This window comes from Helicoverpa armigera, chromosome 21 (assembly GCF_030705265.1).
Source record: "Helicoverpa armigera isolate CAAS_96S chromosome 21, ASM3070526v1, whole genome shotgun sequence".
NCBI classification, from domain to species: Eukaryota; Metazoa; Arthropoda; class Insecta; order Lepidoptera; family Noctuidae; genus Helicoverpa; species Helicoverpa armigera.
Genome location: NC_087140.1, coordinates 5,206,067 through 5,226,833, shown reverse-complemented (window position 1 = coordinate 5,226,833; position 20,767 = coordinate 5,206,067). Strand labels below are relative to the sequence as shown.

Sequence of the window (20,767 nt, the reverse complement as noted above, 5' to 3'; positions counted from 1 at the left end):
TTTAACTATCGATTACGAACACATATTGTAGTGTATTTTAATATAGGTATTGTTTAAACGGTATTACATAATTAGTTTTTAGCATTTGATTGATCAATATTATTGTGGGGCTTGTTTTACTCTTTTTTTAGTGTGCAGTCGGGTATTTTGTTTTTTTAATAATAATTCTTTTTTTCAATTCAATTCATTTGCAATAAGTGTTAGTACATTTTGGGTCTTAAATAATCTACACTAATATTATAAAGCTGAAGAGTTTTTTTGTTTGAACTCGCTAATCTCAGGAAGTTACTGGTCATGGTATGCAGACATATTGTTTTTAACGAAGACGATTCATTTTATTGGATACTTTCGTTAAATACGTGTGCCTTCCAGTTGCATTGTTTGTCTATCGTGATACCGAGAAATGCCGTTTCGAATACTTCGCCTTTTTTATACAGGTCGTGGTGGCCTAGTCATCCGGTTAACATTGGCTCTACTCTGCATAACGTGGTTCACAAATTACGCGCGTAGTGTCGCTTCATCAATGAAAGCAACTGCTATATCTTTCTATCTGTTCTGCAAGAGTGGCAACGCGCAACTCTACTGGATGGTTTTAAACTAATAAATTAAGTCAAATTTATACGTATTTTTTTTGTATGACAATAGCTGGGAAAAAGGCTAGGCAGATTATTTAGATTTTAGATTTATCTATGTGTATTAAATTGAATAAAATTAGTTTTTGTAAGATTTACGCGTAGATTATTTCCGTCAAGCCATGTTATTATAGATTCTATTGTATTGTTTATGACACATGTATATTTATCAATGTCATTATAATTAAATGTAATTATTATAGAAATGTATGTCATGTATGAGCAGATTGGTACACTCCGCTAATAGCAATGTCATATATATCATTGTATGTGCCTTCTTATCGAGAACAACCTTTATTATAACAGCTTTGTTGAAATGTTTGTCCGTTCTGAGATATAGATCAAAAAGTGTGTAAAAGTTGATAGTACTTAGAAGACATACTCGTAGTAGCACTTAGATATTCCTTTAAAAACTTGAGATATCAATGGTTTATTTAGTTTTAACTTTTACACACTTTTTGATCTATATCTCAGGACGGGCAAACGTCAACAAAGCTGTCATATTAAAGGTTGTTCTAGATAAAAAGGCCTATTGGCTATGTGCGCGACGGTGGCGACGCGTAGCGTTTACAACATTTGCGGAAGCTGTCAAATAATAACCGTGTAAACATTATAATTTTCTTTGCGAATATAAATAAAACCAAAGATTAAAATAGTGTTGTTGACATTATTTAAGTGCAATTTATTCAATAGTTTTACTGTAAAATGAATATAATGATAAAAACCGGGTTTGAAACATCCGCATTTGTTTCCAATTTCTGCCGTGTTGTGCGCTGCGGTCGTTATTGTCCGCCGCTACTCGCTTTGCACATAGCCAATACAATGATATGTATGACATTGCTATTGGTGGAGTGTACGAGGTTCCGTATATTTGTGTCCATTGTCCTTTATGTTTTTCATACTTATTTGCTTATAAATAAAATCTTTGTACTTCAAAGAATAGGTACATACTGGTTTATTTACTTGCAATTTTTTCAGTTCTTCAATTTCCATTGTCAGATTAAGCGAATTCCTCCAGATAATCGTCAGATTATAAGATGATTACGTTAAGGGTATATAAATGAACCATATATATCTTAATCTGACGCGCTCGAGTATTTCAAAATGGCGATTTTTTTTTGCAATTTCAAGTAATGGCCACGAGTTTAGGTCACGTCTAAATCGTCAGATTATTGCATAAGAGCCTTCGTTTTGGTTCACTTAACACCCCTTTTGATAATCTGACGCGCTCGATAAAATTATTTTTTTTCCCATTTTTAACCCTTACCTACTACCACCCCCACAATGGAAACAGTCAGATTAATATACGTATGTTTTCAAAATGACGTAGGACGTGCATGCTATTAATATCTGACGCGCTCGAGTATGTCCATGCAACTGTTTTTTTTTACATTTTTGAAAGTTTATAGCCGCTCCCCCCACCGATGAAAGTGTGTGTATGTCAGGACATTTTTTTCTTCTTATCATCTAAGCTTCGCAATCTAATAGGTCTCATTGACGCTCGAGTCACACCCGATTTAGCACCCTCGCCTCCCCTACTATTATTATAAAACGTGGTTTTAAGAAGTTCCAGCTTTAGTAATAGGTTTAGTCCACTAATTTTGTTCGGGACGGTGGTTTAAAGTTAGTACAAAAGCTGGTACTTTTTTAAAACCACGTTTTATAATAAGGTTAATGATGTTCATTCTGGAGCCCTTAGTTTATCATGGCCGTGGGTATCGAAAAATCCTGCAGCCCTGGATCCAATTAATCTTGACCTTTTGATTTATTGAGATTAACTAGCAACACAAACCAACTTCAACTATCAAAGAAATTCATCCTAAATCAGTTGATTAGTTCAGTTTTCACATAATATTCAGAATTAATAACACGTATTGATGAACCGGTTATGGCAGTAATTCCATCCTCAGATCCTGACCGTGACAATGACACCTAACGGCGAGTTTATTTATTCAAATATTTTTCTAAATCGGTCGAGGGATCTTAGAGAAAATGATAAGATACACAACAAGGATAAAAAAAACGGGGCAAATGCGAGTCGGACTCGCGCACGAAGGGTTCCGTACCGATTTATAAAACGGACAAAAAATCACGTTCGTTGTATGGGAGCCCCCAAAATATTTATTTAATTCTAGTTTTCAATATTTGTTGTTATAGCGGCAACAATAATACATCTGTGAAAATTTGATCTCTCTACTATCACGGTTCATGAGAAACAGGCTGGTGATAGACGGATGGACGGACAGAGGAGCGAAAACAATAGGGTCCCGTTTGGCGTTTTATCCTTTGGGTACGGAACCCTATAAACAATACCTAATCCAAATTGAGAACCTCCTATAGGAAAGTCGGTCGAAAAATACAAAATTGTCGTCTCCAAAAACAAAACCACATAAAAACATTGTGATGGTAGGTACTTGCATACTTATCTATTTAAATTCCTCTTGTGGGGGCTCCATATGATAAGGTATACTTATGAAATCAAGCTCAGTCTATCTATCATTTCGTTTTAGCGAGATAGCTCATCTGTGACGAGATAGCCAAATAGGTATACACAAGGGTACGCTAAAGACGACATTATCTTCTTAAGTAGGCTTATCAAACTGTCATAATAATAACATCTAAATCAGTTAAGATACCGAAGTTATACTTGTTCTATTTTCCAAAGTTCGTGTCGCTGATAAAGTGGGAAATTATGTGCTTCCGGATTTTACTAATAATATAGATTAATCATGCGAGACCGTAATTCCACAATATAATTCAGCCTGTCTTAAATGGTGGGTTGCTCGTTGTATTGGCAGTCTACCTACACGTGAAAAGTTGCAGGAGAGAAAGCTCGAAAGTCAAAAGAATGGCATGGCTAAATAACACTTAGGACTGGTTAGGAGACCATTTTCGCGATCTGAAAAAATTGGCAAGTCGTGTAAAATTCACCATAGTTATGTCCTCCGAAATTAGGTAGGTATATAGAAGAACTAAAGAATTCTAAAATCTGACGTCTGTGGACTCAACGATAATAATGATCCAAAAAGAAATAAAAGAACCTAAAAATATTTGGTCAACTGGTACTAATGCTTTTACACTCTAATTTATTCATTTATGTACCTAACATTGACCTTGAAATGTATTTGTCTACGGCAGATGTTTTAAATAGGTACCTACAAAGTTTCTTTTATTTCTTAAGTTCAGAATTTGGCTTGAGCCGTAACATGACATTGTACATTTAGATACCAACCGATGTTATTGTTTTCTGCACTCCGGGGCTTTTAGATAAAGTTATAGATATTGGATAATACTGTGATAAAACGCTAAAATACCGCGAGTTAGATAGAAGGCTTGGCAAAATACTGCAAGTATCCGAATCATCATGAGGTAAGAATTATTTCAGATTATTTTTTTTTTAAATTGTAAACAGTGAAGTACCCAGTACTATTTTGGATTTGTTAAGCATAGTATGATAGAAACTTGAAAATTTAATGATTTATCTCCTAACTTTGCCATGTAGGTACATTTATTTCTAACACTAGGCTTGCAGTTGTTCTTTAAGCAAACACGCATACATGTGGGGTGCTAATCATTTATCAACAAAGAAACAAAATGACTTACTAATTATCTAATCGACTACTATCTGAGCAAAATGTACATAGTAAATACTTTAATTACTCTAATCAGTGTTTTGGTGTTTTCAGAACTCCTCACTACCTTTTCACTGCAGTTTATGCAATATTTGTGGCAGTTGTTTGTGCCGAAGAATACAGTGAAACGTTGGAAATGAGAAAATTGCCAAATGGATTAAAATTGGGAGTGGCAACCGCAGCTTTTCAAATTGAAGGCGGTTGGAATGCAGCAGGTTGGTTCATTGATTTGTATTTTTTTTCGTTAATTCACTAATTGATTTTCAATTTGGAAATAATTATTGTGAGTAAAAAGTAAAGGTTTATGTACCTATTAAAAAACAAAAGAATGATGGAGATTAGAAAACACAACTCCCAATTAGGATTTTAAATCTTGGTATTTCGAGATCTTGGTGGCTGTAATAACGTCACCTTCGAAGGGTCCCTACAATAATCACAAAGGACCCTTCTAATGTAGGGTTGTTAATTTTTCTGTTGGAAGAAATATTGATATATTGCCATACAGATCCTAACTAATATTATAAATGTGAAAGTAACTCTGTCTGTCTGTCTGTCTTTTCTTCACGCCTAAACTAATGGACTGATTTGTGTGAAATTTTGTACAGACATAGTCTGGAACTTGAGAAAGGACATAGGATAGTTTTTATTACAAAGAAATACAAAAATAAAAATAAAATTTATTCCGGACATATACCGCCATCTATTGGTCAAACCATAAATCTGCCGCAAGTCACTATTCCACGCGAACTAAGTCGCGGGCAAAAGCTAGTATTGATATATGGCAATATTTCTGGGGCACCCAGGGCACCCAAATAGTCTCACGCCAGAAGCGAACCATCCGATGCGACCGTTTCGTTAATAAAATTAAATATCGTTACAGATAAGTCTCCAAGCATCTGGGACACCTACAGCCACATCCCAGGAAAGATAAGAGACGGCACAGATGGCAATGACACTTGCAAATCCTACGAATACTACCAACGCGACATCCAAATGCTCAAATTCTTGGGAGTCGACTTCTACAGATTTTCAATTTCATGGCCAAGGATTTTGCCCACTGGGTTTTCAAACAAAGTCAGCGAAGAGGGTATTGCTTACTACAATAGAGTGATAGATGAATTGTTGGCAAATGGAATCGAGCCAGTTGTCACCATGTATCATTGGGACTTGCCGCAAAGTTTGCAAGATTTGGGGGGTTGGCCCAACCCTCATGTCGCCGACTGGTTTGAAGATTATGCACGTGTGTTGTACGACGCGTTTGGTGACAGAGTTAAGACTTGGATAACATTGAATGAACCGAAGCAGTTTCTGATATTTGGGTATGGACAGAAGAGATTTGCGCCTGATGTGTATTCCCCGGGTATTGGTGATTACATGGCTATCAAGAACGCTTTGTTGGCTCATGCTAGAGCTTGGCATTTGTATGATAAAGAGTACAGACAAAAGCAGAAAGGTAAGCATTGTTTCTATTATATTTCTACAACCTAATGCTCCATTTGGCAAATAAATGATCCATGAAATTTCACACGGATACATGGATATTTTTTTATAAAGGCTAATATATAACCAGTTTGTTCTCCAAATTTTCAGGCATTTGCGGTATAACAATAGCAACCGATCTCCGAGTTGGCGCCACTGATGATCCTGCCGACAAAGCAGCTGGGGACTTAGCAATGGACTTCGAAGTCGGTTTCTACAGTCATCCGATATTCTCGTCCACGGGCGGATTCCCTGAGAATTTGGTCAAACGCGTCGCAGAAAGGAGCGCTGAGCAAGGATTCTCGAGAAGTAGACTGCCGGAATTGTCGAAGGAAGAAATTGAGTACATAAAAGGTAGAAACCGTTAAAATATGTAACTTGTGAATGTCTAATTTTGTGTGAGTAAACTGGTTCATCCTTTGAGTAAAAAGTATAAACAATAAGTATTGGACCAGTTTACCATGAAATCGTCCATATAAAAAATCATTTAATAAATTAATACTAAGGAAATCGTATGAAATGGTTCGAAAACGGTTCATTCATTTGAACAGTCTCCCGCAAGGATAACTACATCGAAAACGGCAGTAGTCTTTCCAAAGCTCATAAAGTCATTTCAATATTTCAGGAACAAGTGACTTCTACGGGTTCAATCACTACTCTACGAAGTTCTTCTACGCTAGAAAGTATGAACCAGGAATGTACGCAGTACCCTCGTATGATGACGACATCGGTGCTGTTGGGGACTATGGCAGTTATGAGCTGGCACCCGTTATGCACACTACAGTAGGTTGTTTTTTGATAATTTGGTTATGAAGTAGTTTGTTTAAACTTTCAGAATTTCATATAATCCAGTCGATATGATGTGTTTTGTCGACCAGTTAAATTACATCCGAAAGAACGGTTAGACTATGGCCTATAGCTAGCGTTTTATTTGTTAAACCTCAACAACTTTTTACTATCTTTCAGAAAATTCCCGATGGCATGCGAAAAGCATTGAACTGGGTGAAAGATAACTACAACAACCCGGTTGTGATGATCACAGAGAACGGCTACGGTACTTATGGCGGGAACAATGACATTGACAGAATAGATTACTATAGACAATACATCGACGCCATATTGGACGCCATTGAAGTCGACGGGTGTAATGTCGCCACGTACACCGCTTGGAGTCTCATGGATAACTTTGAATGGGATTCTGGAATTGGGTAATAAAGACCATACCTATAAAATTCATCCCGCGTTTACACCCATTTCCTGAGGGAACTATGTACTTTCTGCATTGGGATAAAATTTCATATTTCCATAATTTGCCGTTTGTTTGAAGTCACCACCAAAAGCTATGTGATGTGCTGTATATGCATTCAAATAAAGTCGAAACTTACTTGTTTTCAGGGCTAAGTTTGGTCTTTTTGAAGTGGATTTTGAAGACGAAAAAAGGACTCGTAAAGCAAGAAAATCTGCTCTATGGTACAAAAATCTCTTAGCCACCCGAACGTTAGATTCAGGAAACGAACCAAAGCTTGAAGAAATCTCTTTTTAATGATGCCAGTATTAAATAAATAAAGTATAAACATGATCTTAGATATTTTTTGGAATGTGATTTTAGTGCAGGTCGGAGTCGCCTCCGAAGGTTCAATAAGTACCTACTTAGGATGGTGACAACAAAATAATCTTTTTGAGGTTCGGAACCCTAAAAATAAGTTTTTTAGTTTTTTTTTTTAAATAATAGTTTAAAAAAAACTAAAAAACACGCTTTGTAGGTATCTGAGGTCCCGGGTTCGATTCCCGGCTCGGTCGGCATTAGTGTGATGAGCACGCTTGTTGGCCGCGTTATATGTATTTAAGTATAAATATTTATATATGGCTATTGGCTATATGTAGTTTATCACTTGTATTAGCACCCATAACACAATTTAATTAATAACTTACCATAGAGCTAACCTACCGTGCGTGAAAAAGGTGTCCCTACATTATGTAGGTACTATTAAATCGAATTGCATTATTTAATGGACATAAATACTAAAACATCATACAAGTTTGGAAGCCCATTTACTATCACATTTATTAATAACATTCAAGAACAACAGTAGTAACATTGAAGATAAATATTCAGCCTATAGCTGTTATTGTCTATTAAATATATTATTCTTTGTAACAGGGATGTTGACTGAGGTAATTCACGGAAACATAGATCTTTATATTTTTAACATAGCAGGCAATGGTGGATTAATAAATATACTATTTTTTAAGTAAAAAGAAACCTGATAGGTAATTGACAAATAAATTAAAAACAATATAAAGTAGGTGATAACACCTAGCCTGGGTACTTAAATAATAACAAAAAAACTATTTATATTACCAGTTAAAACATTCACTTCAAATCTGTAGTCCGAAATATTGTCAACATCCCACACAACAGCTAAATAAATAATTTAGCAAATAAACTTTTACCATGGTTTTGGTGGCCTAGCGCCAAAAATTACTGAACCAACACGAACTGTAGTAGCTCCAAGTTCAATCTGAAAAAAAAAACATTCAAATTAAAAACCTTTTTGGGTAGTTGATAAAATAATAATGAATCCTATTACGAATGCTATATTCTCATACACAGGCAGAACTATAAACTTTCAGACGTTTTTATTGTATTAGTAGGGCTAAATTAAAAAAAGTCGTTTTATACCCTTCCAAAAGATCCATTCTGGTGCGACTACCTAATGAATCTGGATTTAAAAAGAAATGTATTGCCAGAGTAAAAAAATACTTACAGCCTGTTCAAAATCTCCAGACATCCCCATAGATAGTTCCACGTTATTTATATCCAGGTTCAAGTTTTCACAAACTTCCTGCCTACATTTAGCAAGGCACAGAAAATCTGGGTTTGCGGTTTCATTGTCATAACGGTCGTACATCCCAATCGTCATCAAGCCTTTGAAATCTAGGTTCGGACAATTTTTCAGTACATGCTCAACAACTCTTGTTGTTTCAGATGGCTCAATTCCATTTTTAGCTGAAAAGTTAACAGATTTTTTAAATTAATAGGTACATACATATTATTTTTTAATGTAAATAAAGATTGTTTTTTTTTTACAAAGTGATGATGATATTATTATATCACACAAGTTCTTATAAAAACAACTCCTTGGGGAATATGGCCATTGCCAATACGTTAGTTGAAGCTAAGTAAAATAAAAATTGCATACCTTCTTCAGCACTTGTATTGATCTGCACAAACACAGGCAATTTTTCCTCATTCTTTCTATACTTTGGCCATTGCTTGTTCAAATTGTCAGCTAGCTTCTCAGAGTGAACCGTCTGTATCATATATAGTTGCGGGGAACTAAGAAGTTTATTTATTTTGTTGGTTTGCAAATGGCCAATGAAATGCCATTTAATATCCTTGCATTTCTCTAGTATGATAGGGTCGCTTGCTTTGTCAGCTAACTCGTTGACATAATTCTCTCCAAAATGGCGTTGGCCAGCCTCATAAGCTTCAACAATTAACGAAGCAGGTTTTATCTTTGAGACGGCCACCAATCTCGGCATAACTTGTGGCAGGTCCTTAAAAAAAACTTTAGTTTAAAAAAATAATACAATGAGATATTTAAAATAAGACATAATTTAATCATTTAGAAAAGTAATTATGTCATAATGGTCTATTAATGTAGGTAATAATGGAATATTTGTCGGTAGATCATATCAATATCATAGACAGACGAGGGATTACTAAATATACATAATCATTGTTATGTCTGGATGGTGAGTTATAAAAGCAAGATAAGAAATATTACAACCAAATGATATCTAAATGGTAGGTAAACGGTTAAAAATAGATGTTTTAATACTTAATGCACACGGGACTACAGAGTCCCAGACTTTGTTTTAGAAGATGAATGTAGAGGTAATGGTGACACAGCCAATGTTCATCTATATGTCTATCAAAATCAAAAATAGTTTATTCAAACTTGGCTGCAAAACAGCACTTATTGAATGTCAGGAATTTACAAAACACAGCCACCAATACGCCTACCCTTCACTTGTGTTTTTGGGAAGAAGAAGTGGCAAAGCAAACTCTCCAGCAAAAATGACATGAAATGTATATTCTGTACATAGAGATGTATCCAAGGCCAGAACCAATGTAAGCTGAACTTTGCTGCTATGGAAGGAATTTATAATTACCACCTAAGAAACACATTATGGAATGCAATTTTTGATTGAGTATTGAGTATTGAAACTATTTGGGCTATTATGAGAGTTATTACCATAATAATATGGGAAACTAAAGGGACTATGACACCAGCAGATAATACACATGTCACGGGAAATAAGTTTATATTTTTTCTAGGAAATTTATAATCTTACAGTTCTTATTATTTTCTAGTTACATACACAATATACAACATGTAACGTAATTAACGCACACCCTCAAACACCCCAGAATATTATGTTATAATCATAATACATACACTGAATTTTTAATTTAACATGTATATGCATTGTTATTTACTAAATTAGTTATACCAATTCTTGGAGAACTTTTTGGTCATACTACTACGCACGCAAATATCGCGCCGCGCGCCGCTCGACTCGACACAACATAACGAAACTGCGGAAAAAGCTGACAATACACGAAGTCTTATTACTTTGAGTTACGGTCTATTTGAATTTGTTTTGACTGTACAGGGTTAATATGACAATAATTTCCGTAGTTTTAATTATTTTTGTGATAAAAAATTACCTATATTAAAAATGATATAAATCGATTCAGTAAACGATTCTGAACAAACTGATTTCAGGATGTGCGTTAATTAAGTTACATGTTGTATATAAAATGGTATATGGAGCCTCACCATCTCAATTATCAGACCCCTTATAACTAGTTATTCTATGAAGATTAGTTACAATATTTACTTTTAAGATAATTTGTTACAATATTTACATTCTATTGTAATTTACTGTGCCCTAACAGGGTGATGCATGCAGTTATGGAGAAACACTATGAACATTATGTGATGAATAAATAAATAATACATTTTCTTGTGTACTTAACTACACATATGTGCCTATACTAATTATTGTTTAATCTAGGACCCAGTTAGATTTAATATTTGTTTGAACTTGAAGTCTTTATGAAACTATTATCTCCTGTTTAATTTTTTTGTATGAGACTGTTTCTTTTCTGAATAATCAGTAATTTATAAAAATAACCCATAAAACTAGTCGCCTAAATTGCAACCAGGAGGCAACAGGGACATGAATGGCTGAATAGTCAAGATATCTTGCAGTATCTAAACTCAGATCACATACTTTTAAAAATCAAGGGGCCAGTATCTTTGGTTTACTTGCAGATTACAACGAGGCATTCCTCCTCCAAACAGAGCTTTAGCCTGCTCCAACAAATCCATTCTAGACGGCCAAGGACCCCTTCCTTGGCCGTCTAGAAAGGATTGTCAGAGTGTGGTAGTGTCTTCACTTTGGAGTATATGGTATCTGACTATCGTCCGTCTCAAATACAGTCCTTATTATTGTTAAAAATACATATGATTGTTAAAAATACATGAAATAAATGATTTGATTTGACTTACTTTACTGCGCCTGGCCACCGCACCCTCAATTTGTGACAATACTTTTTTTAAGCCCAACATAACGTCGATCTTCTGATCTTGACCCGATTCTGATGACATAGTTGCTATCGTGGTACAGCGAGAACGGAACTGTAATAATTATTCCATTGAAATTGCTGTTTTGATCACTTTTATTTGGTTTTATTATCTATTTGACAACTTCTTATCAATAATGTCAAATCTCAATTCTCACTCAATCGATAGTAACCTGTCAATGAATGAGCGGCCTCGCCTCGCCTCGGTCAAGGCCAAAGGCCAATAGACCAAACATGGACCAAACGTTCCATCAAAATACTGTTGAGGCTTAAAAAATAATCCTTATTTATATTTATTATATATACTTAGTTATTTATATGATCCGATTCCCAAATTTTTGTAAAAAAAAAAACAATTAATTTACATGAAAATAACTATAATTTTGATTTATTCATTTATTAACATAAATGAATAATGGTAATAGCCCACTTAAGTCGAAAAAAGCCCAAAGGGAGTATAGAAAATCTGAGGGTATTTGAGACCCCTTGCTGCAGTCTATCTATCGTTCTGAAAGTTTATCTAATGCCAATTTAATTAATGTTATCCAAAATACCTAAATTCTCGTAGTTCCTTACTCTTTTTAGATTCGTTAACACCTGTATAAATGCTAGGAAGGAATGATCATATCTTTCTAAAATTAATTAAAATCATTCTCGTTATAATACAGAAACATTAGTGTCACTGTGCTACACAGCTGATAACATTCTTGCATATTTCCGAACGAAAAGTAGACGTCAACTCGATTGATTTTCTTCACGTTTGTTTGCGTTTTTCGCGACGGAAATTCGTTTAAAACTCATTAAATTGCTACAATTATGATCGAGTTATATATTGAAAGCACCGGGTGATAAACAGTCGCCATGAACGTGTTGGAAAAAGCTGAAAAGGCTTTAGAATTCCTTAAAGCTAACGAAAGTTCAGCGAAGTGAGTTTGTGCATAAATTTTCCGTTTTTGGCGTGAAGTTTGTGATGTTTTATGTGTGTATTTGTTGTTTGTAGGAGTCATGAGCTGCAGGCGGCGGCTGGTACGCTAGGGCGGTGCTTGGGAGCCCTAGGGAGCCGTTCAAACTGCGCTCGTCACTATGCAAACCTACTTCATTCTGCTGTTCCTACGCTCCTCTTGTTAGCTAGCAACGATAGCGTAAGTGTTATGTTACCTTGAACTTATTTTTTTGCTGCTAAAATACTTGAAGGATTATTCAATAACATTATTCAACTACATGTTATGTTCTGTTAAACAGAAATGAGGAATAGATTTCTGTGTTGTTATGTATCCAGCTATATAACATTATTCTGGTTCCTACTTAATTTATTCTGACAGGTATATTATTGACTATATAAACTATTGATATGGAAGTTGATATTTTTTATAGATAACGCTTGTAAACAGCACGCTTTTTATTTAATTTTAAGTTTACGAGACTCATGGTTTACAAGAACTTTTAAGACTATTACCATAGTCTTATCCTGTGACAATTAAAAGTTAAATCCTCATATTAATCTTTATTACAGGCTGAAGTTCGTCTCGTCGGTGATGAAGCACTGAACCGTGCAGTGGTTGGAGGTTTTGCTTTCCATTCACACAAAACTAACATAATACTGCAAAACCAAATAGACCATACAAAGAATGCAAGGTAATCTCTCTTAGAATGTTTTTTACTTGGCCTTGTTTTGTTTTTGTTTGTTTTTAGCAGCCACTCGGGTAAACTGATCACATTTTCAAATAGACCTGACTAGTATACCACTTATTATAAAAGAATAGAAGATCAATTGTGTATCAGTGCTATCACATACAACGGGTTAATGAGATTCACAACTGGTTGACTATCGTAGGGTGTTGTAAGTCAGAAAGTCTTACAATCCAACTAATGAGTGTTAAATGGTAGGTTGAATAATTTGACTGGACTGGGTAGCAGACCATAATATTTGTTGTTCGAAAAAGGCTAGGTAGATGATGGTATTTTTTTGTTTATCAGTGAAGAATATAATTTAATTGAAAAATGAAGAGTAGGTACCTGCTTTAAATATTTTTTTTGTTTAGAAATCAAATAATTCTCGCTAACTGTAACTTGCAGTGATTAGCATCAGAACTAATTAAATATTATAGCATAGTTGTTGATTATGTGGTTGGGTATTACCAAACATATCATGCGACTTTCTTGCTGTATAACTAGTATTAAAACCAAGTGATTTTATCTAGTTGGGAAAATTGATCATTACTTATTTAATTGAATGCCTAATTATGAAAGAACAGTTTTTTTCATATTATTCTAAAATTATAATATCAGTTACAAAATTTTGTCTGTTTCATTTTAACTCCTAAATATAATGGTTATTGTGGATAGTTATTAAGGCAGCTTATATTATACACATATACTGTGAATAATAGTTGCAATAATTTACGTTTAAAATTCGAGCATGCTTGCCGAAAATGTTTGTACGTTTATGTTGAAACGCCTAGTCTGTACCTAGTACCTACCCCTTTAAAGTAATTAAAAGGGTTGGGTAATGGTTATTTCATGTGAGCACAACATTTAAAGTTTCCTAGTCATATTATGCTTAATATCTGCTAAGTAGTATTAAAAACGCAAAGGTCATATTTATGTCTGTCTGCGATAGTTTAAGGTTAAACGGCTCAACCTAATAGAAAAGTTTAATTATGATTTGAAGTTTCTTTCAAAATTAAAGTGAAACTGCAAAAAAATAACTAGTTCTTCTTTAAGAGCTAATTTAGCGTCTGTACGATAAATTGGTGTCCAATTGGTGGCCACTTGTAAAATCTCTTGTACTGAGTGACAGACATTAAACTTTTTTTTTTATTGAAATTGATGCACTGCTTTAATTTAACAAAATTCTTTCTAGATGGATCCGCGCCGCTCTTTCCCGCATATGCCTCGGAGATTGCTGGCTCCGGCCCGGAGTCGGCAAGATTCGGACGCAAGCGCAGACATTATTTCCGAAACTGAGCCAAATAGTTCGACAGACGAATGAGATTCAACTGACTGTTGAAGCTTTAGAAAATAATCTGCCGAGGATATTGACGGCTTTGGCTGAATATACTACCGATGAGGAGATTTCTGGTAAGATTCATTTTCTTGTATTTAAACTATTTTAGGGCATAATGGGCGAACTTGTGCTCGCAATGTGTTAAAAGATTTGCGAGAACTGTATCGTGGATGTTTGCTCTTGAAGAGAAAGCATTAATAGTCTACATTAAAATTAAAATAAAAGGATAAATAGTCAGTCTAGGCTGCACCATTTAACTATTTCGGTAACCAAACCCAGCCGTGAAATTGTCGCCTATTGTTCAAACCAGCGATTTGACGGCGTTTTATACGTAGTGAAATGGTTTAACCCACCATTAACATCCTGCCAGATTATTTTCCCTAGGAACAGGGTTGAAGGCTCAACATTTACTTAATATAACAATATTAATTTATTGTTTCGTAGAGTTATCAAAAGCGCTGTTATCGCACGTGGAGACATCAGACCCGGCGGTCAGACGCGGCATAGCGACATGCGTGGCGCATCTCTGTTCGCATAGAGAACCGCTGTTAACCAATATATTGGCGAAGGTTTTTGGTAAGACATTTTTTTGTAAGTGTACTTTTAAATATGAAGTAGGTGCTAGAGCATCTGTGTTTAATGAAATACATTTTGATGATCTGATGATGGCTAACGTTCAAACCTTCTCAGTGTGAGAGGAGGCCTGAACCCAGCAGTGGGACGATAAAAATACTGATGATGATATTTCGATGGGATATTATACAAATATACACTTAGAAATAAGCGTATAGGTAATTAAATTAGGCTAAAAAATGGGCCTAAAAAGTAGTTAATTAATAACTTCCCTGTCCCATGAGTCATATGTGATACACACTGATTGTTTAACTATTGTGTCTATATTGTGGACAGTATAGTGGTTAAATATCTGAAAATCTCATTTTGACGATGGTATTCACATTTTAACAAATTCAAACTAATTGTATTGTTTTCCTGACAATATTGCTCCATATTGAATAATTTAATGTTTAATGTTTAATTCATTATTGATATATTTACAGAAAAGCTATGGCCTCTATCACCCGACAGTACCGTAGTGATGGGATGGTTTTGCGTCATAAAAGCCATCTTTCAAATCAACGATATCACCAAGTTTGCCGAAAACGATTTATTTGGTGTCCGAGATTATTTAGAGGTGAGATATTTATGTCTATTGGTATAAAATGAACGTATATATCTTGTCTAAATGCAAACCTATTGAAGGTCATGTACAGACGCAGTATCATTGATTTGCAGAAATTATATTTTTGAATTAGAATCTCGCGTAAGTAAATAATTCGTGTAAAACGAATTTTAGAAGAAATTAGAATTATTTAAAAGTTTTCATATTGAATATGCCATTCATCACATTCCATAATTCCAAGTCAATAAATGATTTTTTATATGTATATTATTCGTTTAAAACAAACTGCTATGCGCATCGTAATTCCCTACATGCTTTTATTGGCTTATCAAACTTTTGTGAAAAGTTAAACCATTTATTGTGATGCTCTACTTTCGTAAATATCGATAAAAACTCGCATCCCTATTTAATTCCAGCTATACTACCTCTGCATACACTACATAGAACAAACGAAAGAGCACAACGTACACAACGCGATAATGGAGTGTTTCACTGTGCTACTGTCCTTAGCGTCGGGACAGTACAAAACTGCGCTCTTGGATAGACACCCGAGACCTGTGTCTTTGGATAATACGCACAGTGAGAAGGGACATAGGAGGAATATTAGTGAGTATTTTGGTACCTAGTATACATAAAATAGTATAAAATGAGTTTATCAGACGTATTTCAAGCTTTTAAAAAAATACATTACTAGCTAATTCCGACCCTTACAATTAAACTTAATATTGATGATGCGAAAAAATACCGTCAGACAATTCACAACCATTCTGACTGTTATGAATAGCAAATACTGTCTTGTTCAAAGCTCATTTTAACCGAATTCCCGATTCGATTCGAGTTTACACGTGTCAGTTCGCGGTAAAAGGTACCTTATGGGTGTTGGCACTTCGACATTATGTTTTTTTAGTCTAAGCAAGATTGTAGAATTTGTATCTCCAAATGACTTAAGCGCCAAAGTCCATAAGGTACCTTTTTTCATGAAATGACACATATTGTTGTGTATAAGAAAACATATTTTCTTCTTGATGTCGTCCTTAAACATACATATTTTAAATTTTCAGGCACATCAAGTATAATATCATCGAGGTACGCGCCAAGTCCTCAGTCAGAATTACGCGATCCCTTAGAACTGTCGTTCTCTGGAGCTCTGCAGTTGGGCAGCTTGTTACAATTCAATACTCCTAGTTTGAGCGTCGAAGATTTAACTATACAGGTGAATTAATTATTTTGGTTTTATATTACGGAATATTACCTAAGCTTCAAAAACGGATTAGGGGAGTTTCGTGCGGTTAAATTTATTTTTATGCATTGACCGATGCTGTCATACCCCTTTCCTTAGTTTTAACTTTGTTTTTGGAGTCTAAATACTATAGCACAATTTTCGAGTACTATGTATTGAAAATGTTAATTAATATTTTCGGAATTTTGATTCTTTGAAAATTTTCAATCGGATTTTATAAATTAATAGTAGTAATTGACCTTACACATTACACATTCATCGGTATTAAATTCGGAACATTGTAAATCTTCTTGTATTTTTGTATTCAAACACAATTTTTTGTAAGTATTCGTTTGAAATAATTTAAGTTTTTACTAAAATTTTGTTTTTGTAATAGACGCCAGATTCTCCAGCTAGCGATCCTGAAATGGAGTTGCCGAACTCTGAACAACTGTCGAAAGATCTTTCAGAGAAGTTACAGGAGATTGAAGAAACTGAACCCAAAGAGAACGATCAAGTTGATTACGTGCAAACTGTTGTAGATGGCGCTGTTAAGGTGAGCATTTGTAAACTAAGTATTTTTATTAATGTTAGAAATATATGAGCTATCTACTTGAGAGTGAGTAATGTCTGAAAAAGGTGTCTAGAATCGACATCTAATCAAAGGGGTATCGGGCTAACCCTGTCGGGCAGGAAATCGCTCCAAATTGAACATTGGTACTCAGCTGCACACAGTTAGAGTATGAGTCGACCCTAACTTAGTTATCGCCAAGCAACATTAATAATTATTAAAAGGATTTTGTCGACGACCTCGATGGCGCAATGGTCACCATGCCGGACTGCCGAACATGAGGTCCCGGGTTCGATTCCCGGCTCGGTCGACATTTGTTTGATGAGCTTGTTGGCCGTGGTCTGGGTGTTACAATATGTATTCATAAATATGTATATATGTAGCTATATGTAGTTTATCAGTTGTGTTAGCACCCATAACACAAGTTAATTAATAACTTAGCATGGGGCTAACCGACCGTGTGTGAAAAGGTGTCCCGACATTATTTTGTATTTTTTTCACAGATAAATATTGGATCAGCAAAAGACGACGATATACCACTCAAATATTGTGCAAGATTGTTAGTATCGAAGTTTATTTTAACTGGTAATAAAGGAGGAGTAATACCTGATAGGTAAGTTAATGGCAAAAAAATAAATAAGAATCGAAGTTCCTTAAAAAAATAATGTACTTGATAAGAGGCATATATACATATTTAGAAGTCAGTTACAAATATATGTATTTTTATCTTCTTTAATTGGAGAATTCACCTTTGCAAAGGGTCTCAAAATGGTGTGGATATTTTTGTGACTAATTTAAACTTTGTTTTCAGGCAGGTAAGAGTGTCATTGAAATCGTCAGCGTTGAACTGTCTATCTGAAATTCTACAACTGTATCCCCAAGCGATAACATTGTATCTAGATAAGGATGCTGATGCGAAACACCATAATATTTCGGGTGAGTGATTTTCTTTAATTACAATTATTTTTTCTCAAAAATCTTGAAAAGTAATCTGGTTAATTGAGCCATTAAAAAGACTAAATAGGTTTGGATAAAACGAGTAGTACAGAAACCGTTTATTATCTTCAAAAGTATTTTTATGTTACTTTAATTACGATTCAAATCTCCCAACCTCTCGAGTAATTTCTTTCTTATTGAAAGATGTTTTGTCTTAAATTACTCGAGTTTTTTTATTATTATATTTTAGTTTTTTTATTATAGTTTGTAAGGTAATTGAGACTAATTATCTATTACGATATTTTTTCCCCATTAACTCAAATGTCACTTTTCCAGGGTCATCTGAAGGCACAGATTCAAACCAAGATCACATAAACGACTTCATTCTAGAACGAAACGTTTGTTATCAAGATTCTATGACAGACTCCTTGAGCCAAGACCTTTTAAACAGGAGCATAGACAGCCAACAGACCACACAGTCTCACCAAATTTCGAAAAAAGACAGCAAGTCTGAGAGCACAGAACAAAAAAGTTCTAAAGATGCTCCTAGTAATATTTTAGACAGCAAAATATTCCCGAAAAATGATTTGTTGGCCAGCGCAACTACTGATAGTACAAACCCTAATATGACTAACAGTAATTTTACCACTAACTCTAATATGACGGGTAGTAATGACCCTTTATCTACTGGGTATCCTATGTCGAGCAGTGGAGATGTTTTATCCTCAAGCATAGATTTGGACATGAAATTCGACCACTTTGGGGAGTCTACTACAAATTTGGACCACTTAGATGCTTTAAAAGATTTTGAAAAGAAAGAGGAGAGAGTCAAAAGGCCTTTGAAGAGAACTAATGAAATTCAGTGCAAAGAATCTGTTGATGTTGTGGTGCCAAGTTTGGAAGACGACGTGAAAATTGTCGAAGGGTGTGAAAATTTCGAGTTTCAGCATATGAGTGACGTGATCACGTTGTTGGAGGGTCATAATGACCCCCAAATCCGGGGGCTAGTTAGGGTCTGTATTGGCAGTTATTTGGTAGCTGCGTTAGATCTGTCACATGGATATTATCATAGGTGGAGGAGTTATAGTGCTTTGCCTAAAGATGTGTCAGAGTATATTACGATGGATAAACTGATTGGAATTGTTTTGAAGGTGTGTTACATATTTTATACTTGTTATTTAGTTTAGCTGATAGAGCTCACTTATTCAATGATGTTGCCAAAATAAATGATGAAATGTCAAACTTTAAAAGAATTAGGTTTAAGAACTCCGAATTATTTATTTATTTATAGTTTAGTTTTTAACGCCTTATGCGTTTTCTCCCAGTCTACCTTTGGTTTGATTCACTGCCTAATCCTATTCAATGTTATTTCATGTCTAAGAACTTTATGACATATGTACATTTTGATGTTTGCCCGACTTCCAAAAACGGAAGATTTTCATAAGTCAACGTCAATCTTAATTAATCACAAACCGCCAAAGTATCTATTAAGTATCCTTATCGATTATATAATGAAAATAAAATTAATAAAATCTCTTTCCCCAGGGCCTTTCAGACGACATCCACTCAACGGTAAACCACACGCTCTCAGCATTAACTACATTATCTACAGCCCTTTGCAATAGTTCCCATTGGGCACAGATAATAGACGTATTGAATGCGCTTGTTAACGTAGAGGCGAATAACTACTGGTTGTGTAGGGTTAATTTGTGTAAGCTGTATGAGAAATTGCCTTATGAGAAGTAAGTGTTTTAAATTATATTTATCTTTAGGCGATTAACAACAATGGTGGCGCTCGAACAAAAGAGCACCGCTCGACCGCGCGGTCAGGCGGTGTACGTGTGTTGGGCATCAACGGATTTAAGACAGGTCAATGCGACATGAGATCCGCTTCACCGCTTACCGCGGCGGTGCGCGGTGCCGTGTGTTAATCGCCTTAGCCTATTTTATTTTCCCACTACATGGACATTTTCTCTTACAGAGAAAGAATGAGACTTAATCATTTTGCTTGATCTACGCGGATTGGCAATTTCAGAATTTTAAAGTCTATTATTTCTTAAGATGATTTTCTTCATTACTTCAGTCATTGTTGTCCAATGTATATGTATGTACTTAAAACATGTATCGAACTTAGAAAAGTTACACCACACACTTGTATCATGAGCTGGACATAAATATAGGACAACCTTAATCTTGTGGTGAATTAAGAGAATATCGGTGTTTTACCAAAAATCTCCCATGATGTTAACTCCGTTTATGTTTCCAGGTTATTCATGTTATACCCAATGTATTACGTGAGAAGTAAACTGATTATGGACACGCTAGTTAGATTGCTAGGTGATCAGGACCAAAAAGTGAGGAATGCCGCCGCTCAAGCTATTACCAAGTAAGTCTGTTTCCATGAATATTGTAAATAATAAATATATAATAAATAACTCTACACACAATTTCT

The 20,767-nt window shown here is 34.9% G+C and overlaps 3 protein-coding genes across 3 annotated transcripts in view; 2 read left to right on the top strand and 1 right to left on the bottom strand.

The window, feature by feature from the left end:
* The first annotated feature begins 3,839 nt into the window (after positions 1–3,839).
* Positions 3,840–7,322, top strand: LOC110380846 (myrosinase 1). Its single transcript, XM_021340970.3, has 7 exons — positions 3,840–4,001; positions 4,319–4,479; positions 5,145–5,717; positions 5,855–6,097; positions 6,369–6,526; positions 6,710–6,951; positions 7,139–7,322. The coding sequence occupies exons 1-7, from the start codon at positions 3,997–3,999 to the stop codon at positions 7,284–7,286; spliced, it is 1,530 nt and encodes a 509-aa protein (XP_021196645.3). The 5' UTR covers positions 3,840–3,996; the 3' UTR covers positions 7,287–7,322.
* Positions 7,323–7,778: 456 nt separating this feature from the next.
* LOC110380845 (pyridoxal phosphate homeostasis protein) lies at positions 7,779–11,612 on the bottom strand. The gene is made up of 4 exons (XM_049849192.2): positions 11,329–11,612; positions 8,947–9,304; positions 8,512–8,753; positions 7,779–8,265 (listed from the first exon to the last, which is right to left on the bottom strand). The coding sequence occupies exons 1-4, from the start codon at positions 11,425–11,427 to the stop codon at positions 8,194–8,196; spliced, it is 771 nt and encodes a 256-aa protein (XP_049705149.2). The 5' UTR covers positions 11,428–11,612; the 3' UTR covers positions 7,779–8,193.
* Positions 11,613–12,126: 514 nt separating this feature from the next.
* Positions 12,127–20,767, top strand: part of LOC110380834 (huntingtin) — a 32,050-nt gene continuing 23,409 nt past the window's right edge. The window contains exons 1-14 of the mRNA XM_064040055.1: positions 12,127–12,328; positions 12,403–12,544; positions 12,916–13,037; positions 14,266–14,483; positions 14,854–14,985; positions 15,468–15,601; positions 16,006–16,195; positions 16,651–16,802; positions 17,206–17,364; positions 17,883–17,992; positions 18,191–18,315; positions 18,652–19,466; positions 19,861–20,057; positions 20,582–20,701. Coding sequence (XP_063896125.1) covers positions 12,264–12,328; positions 12,403–12,544; positions 12,916–13,037; positions 14,266–14,483; positions 14,854–14,985; positions 15,468–15,601; positions 16,006–16,195; positions 16,651–16,802; positions 17,206–17,364; positions 17,883–17,992; positions 18,191–18,315; positions 18,652–19,466; positions 19,861–20,057; positions 20,582–20,701 — 2,681 coding nt within the window. The 5' untranslated portion in view covers positions 12,127–12,263. The remainder of the gene's footprint in view (positions 12,329–12,402; positions 12,545–12,915; positions 13,038–14,265; positions 14,484–14,853; positions 14,986–15,467; positions 15,602–16,005; positions 16,196–16,650; positions 16,803–17,205; positions 17,365–17,882; positions 17,993–18,190; positions 18,316–18,651; positions 19,467–19,860; positions 20,058–20,581; positions 20,702–20,767) is intronic.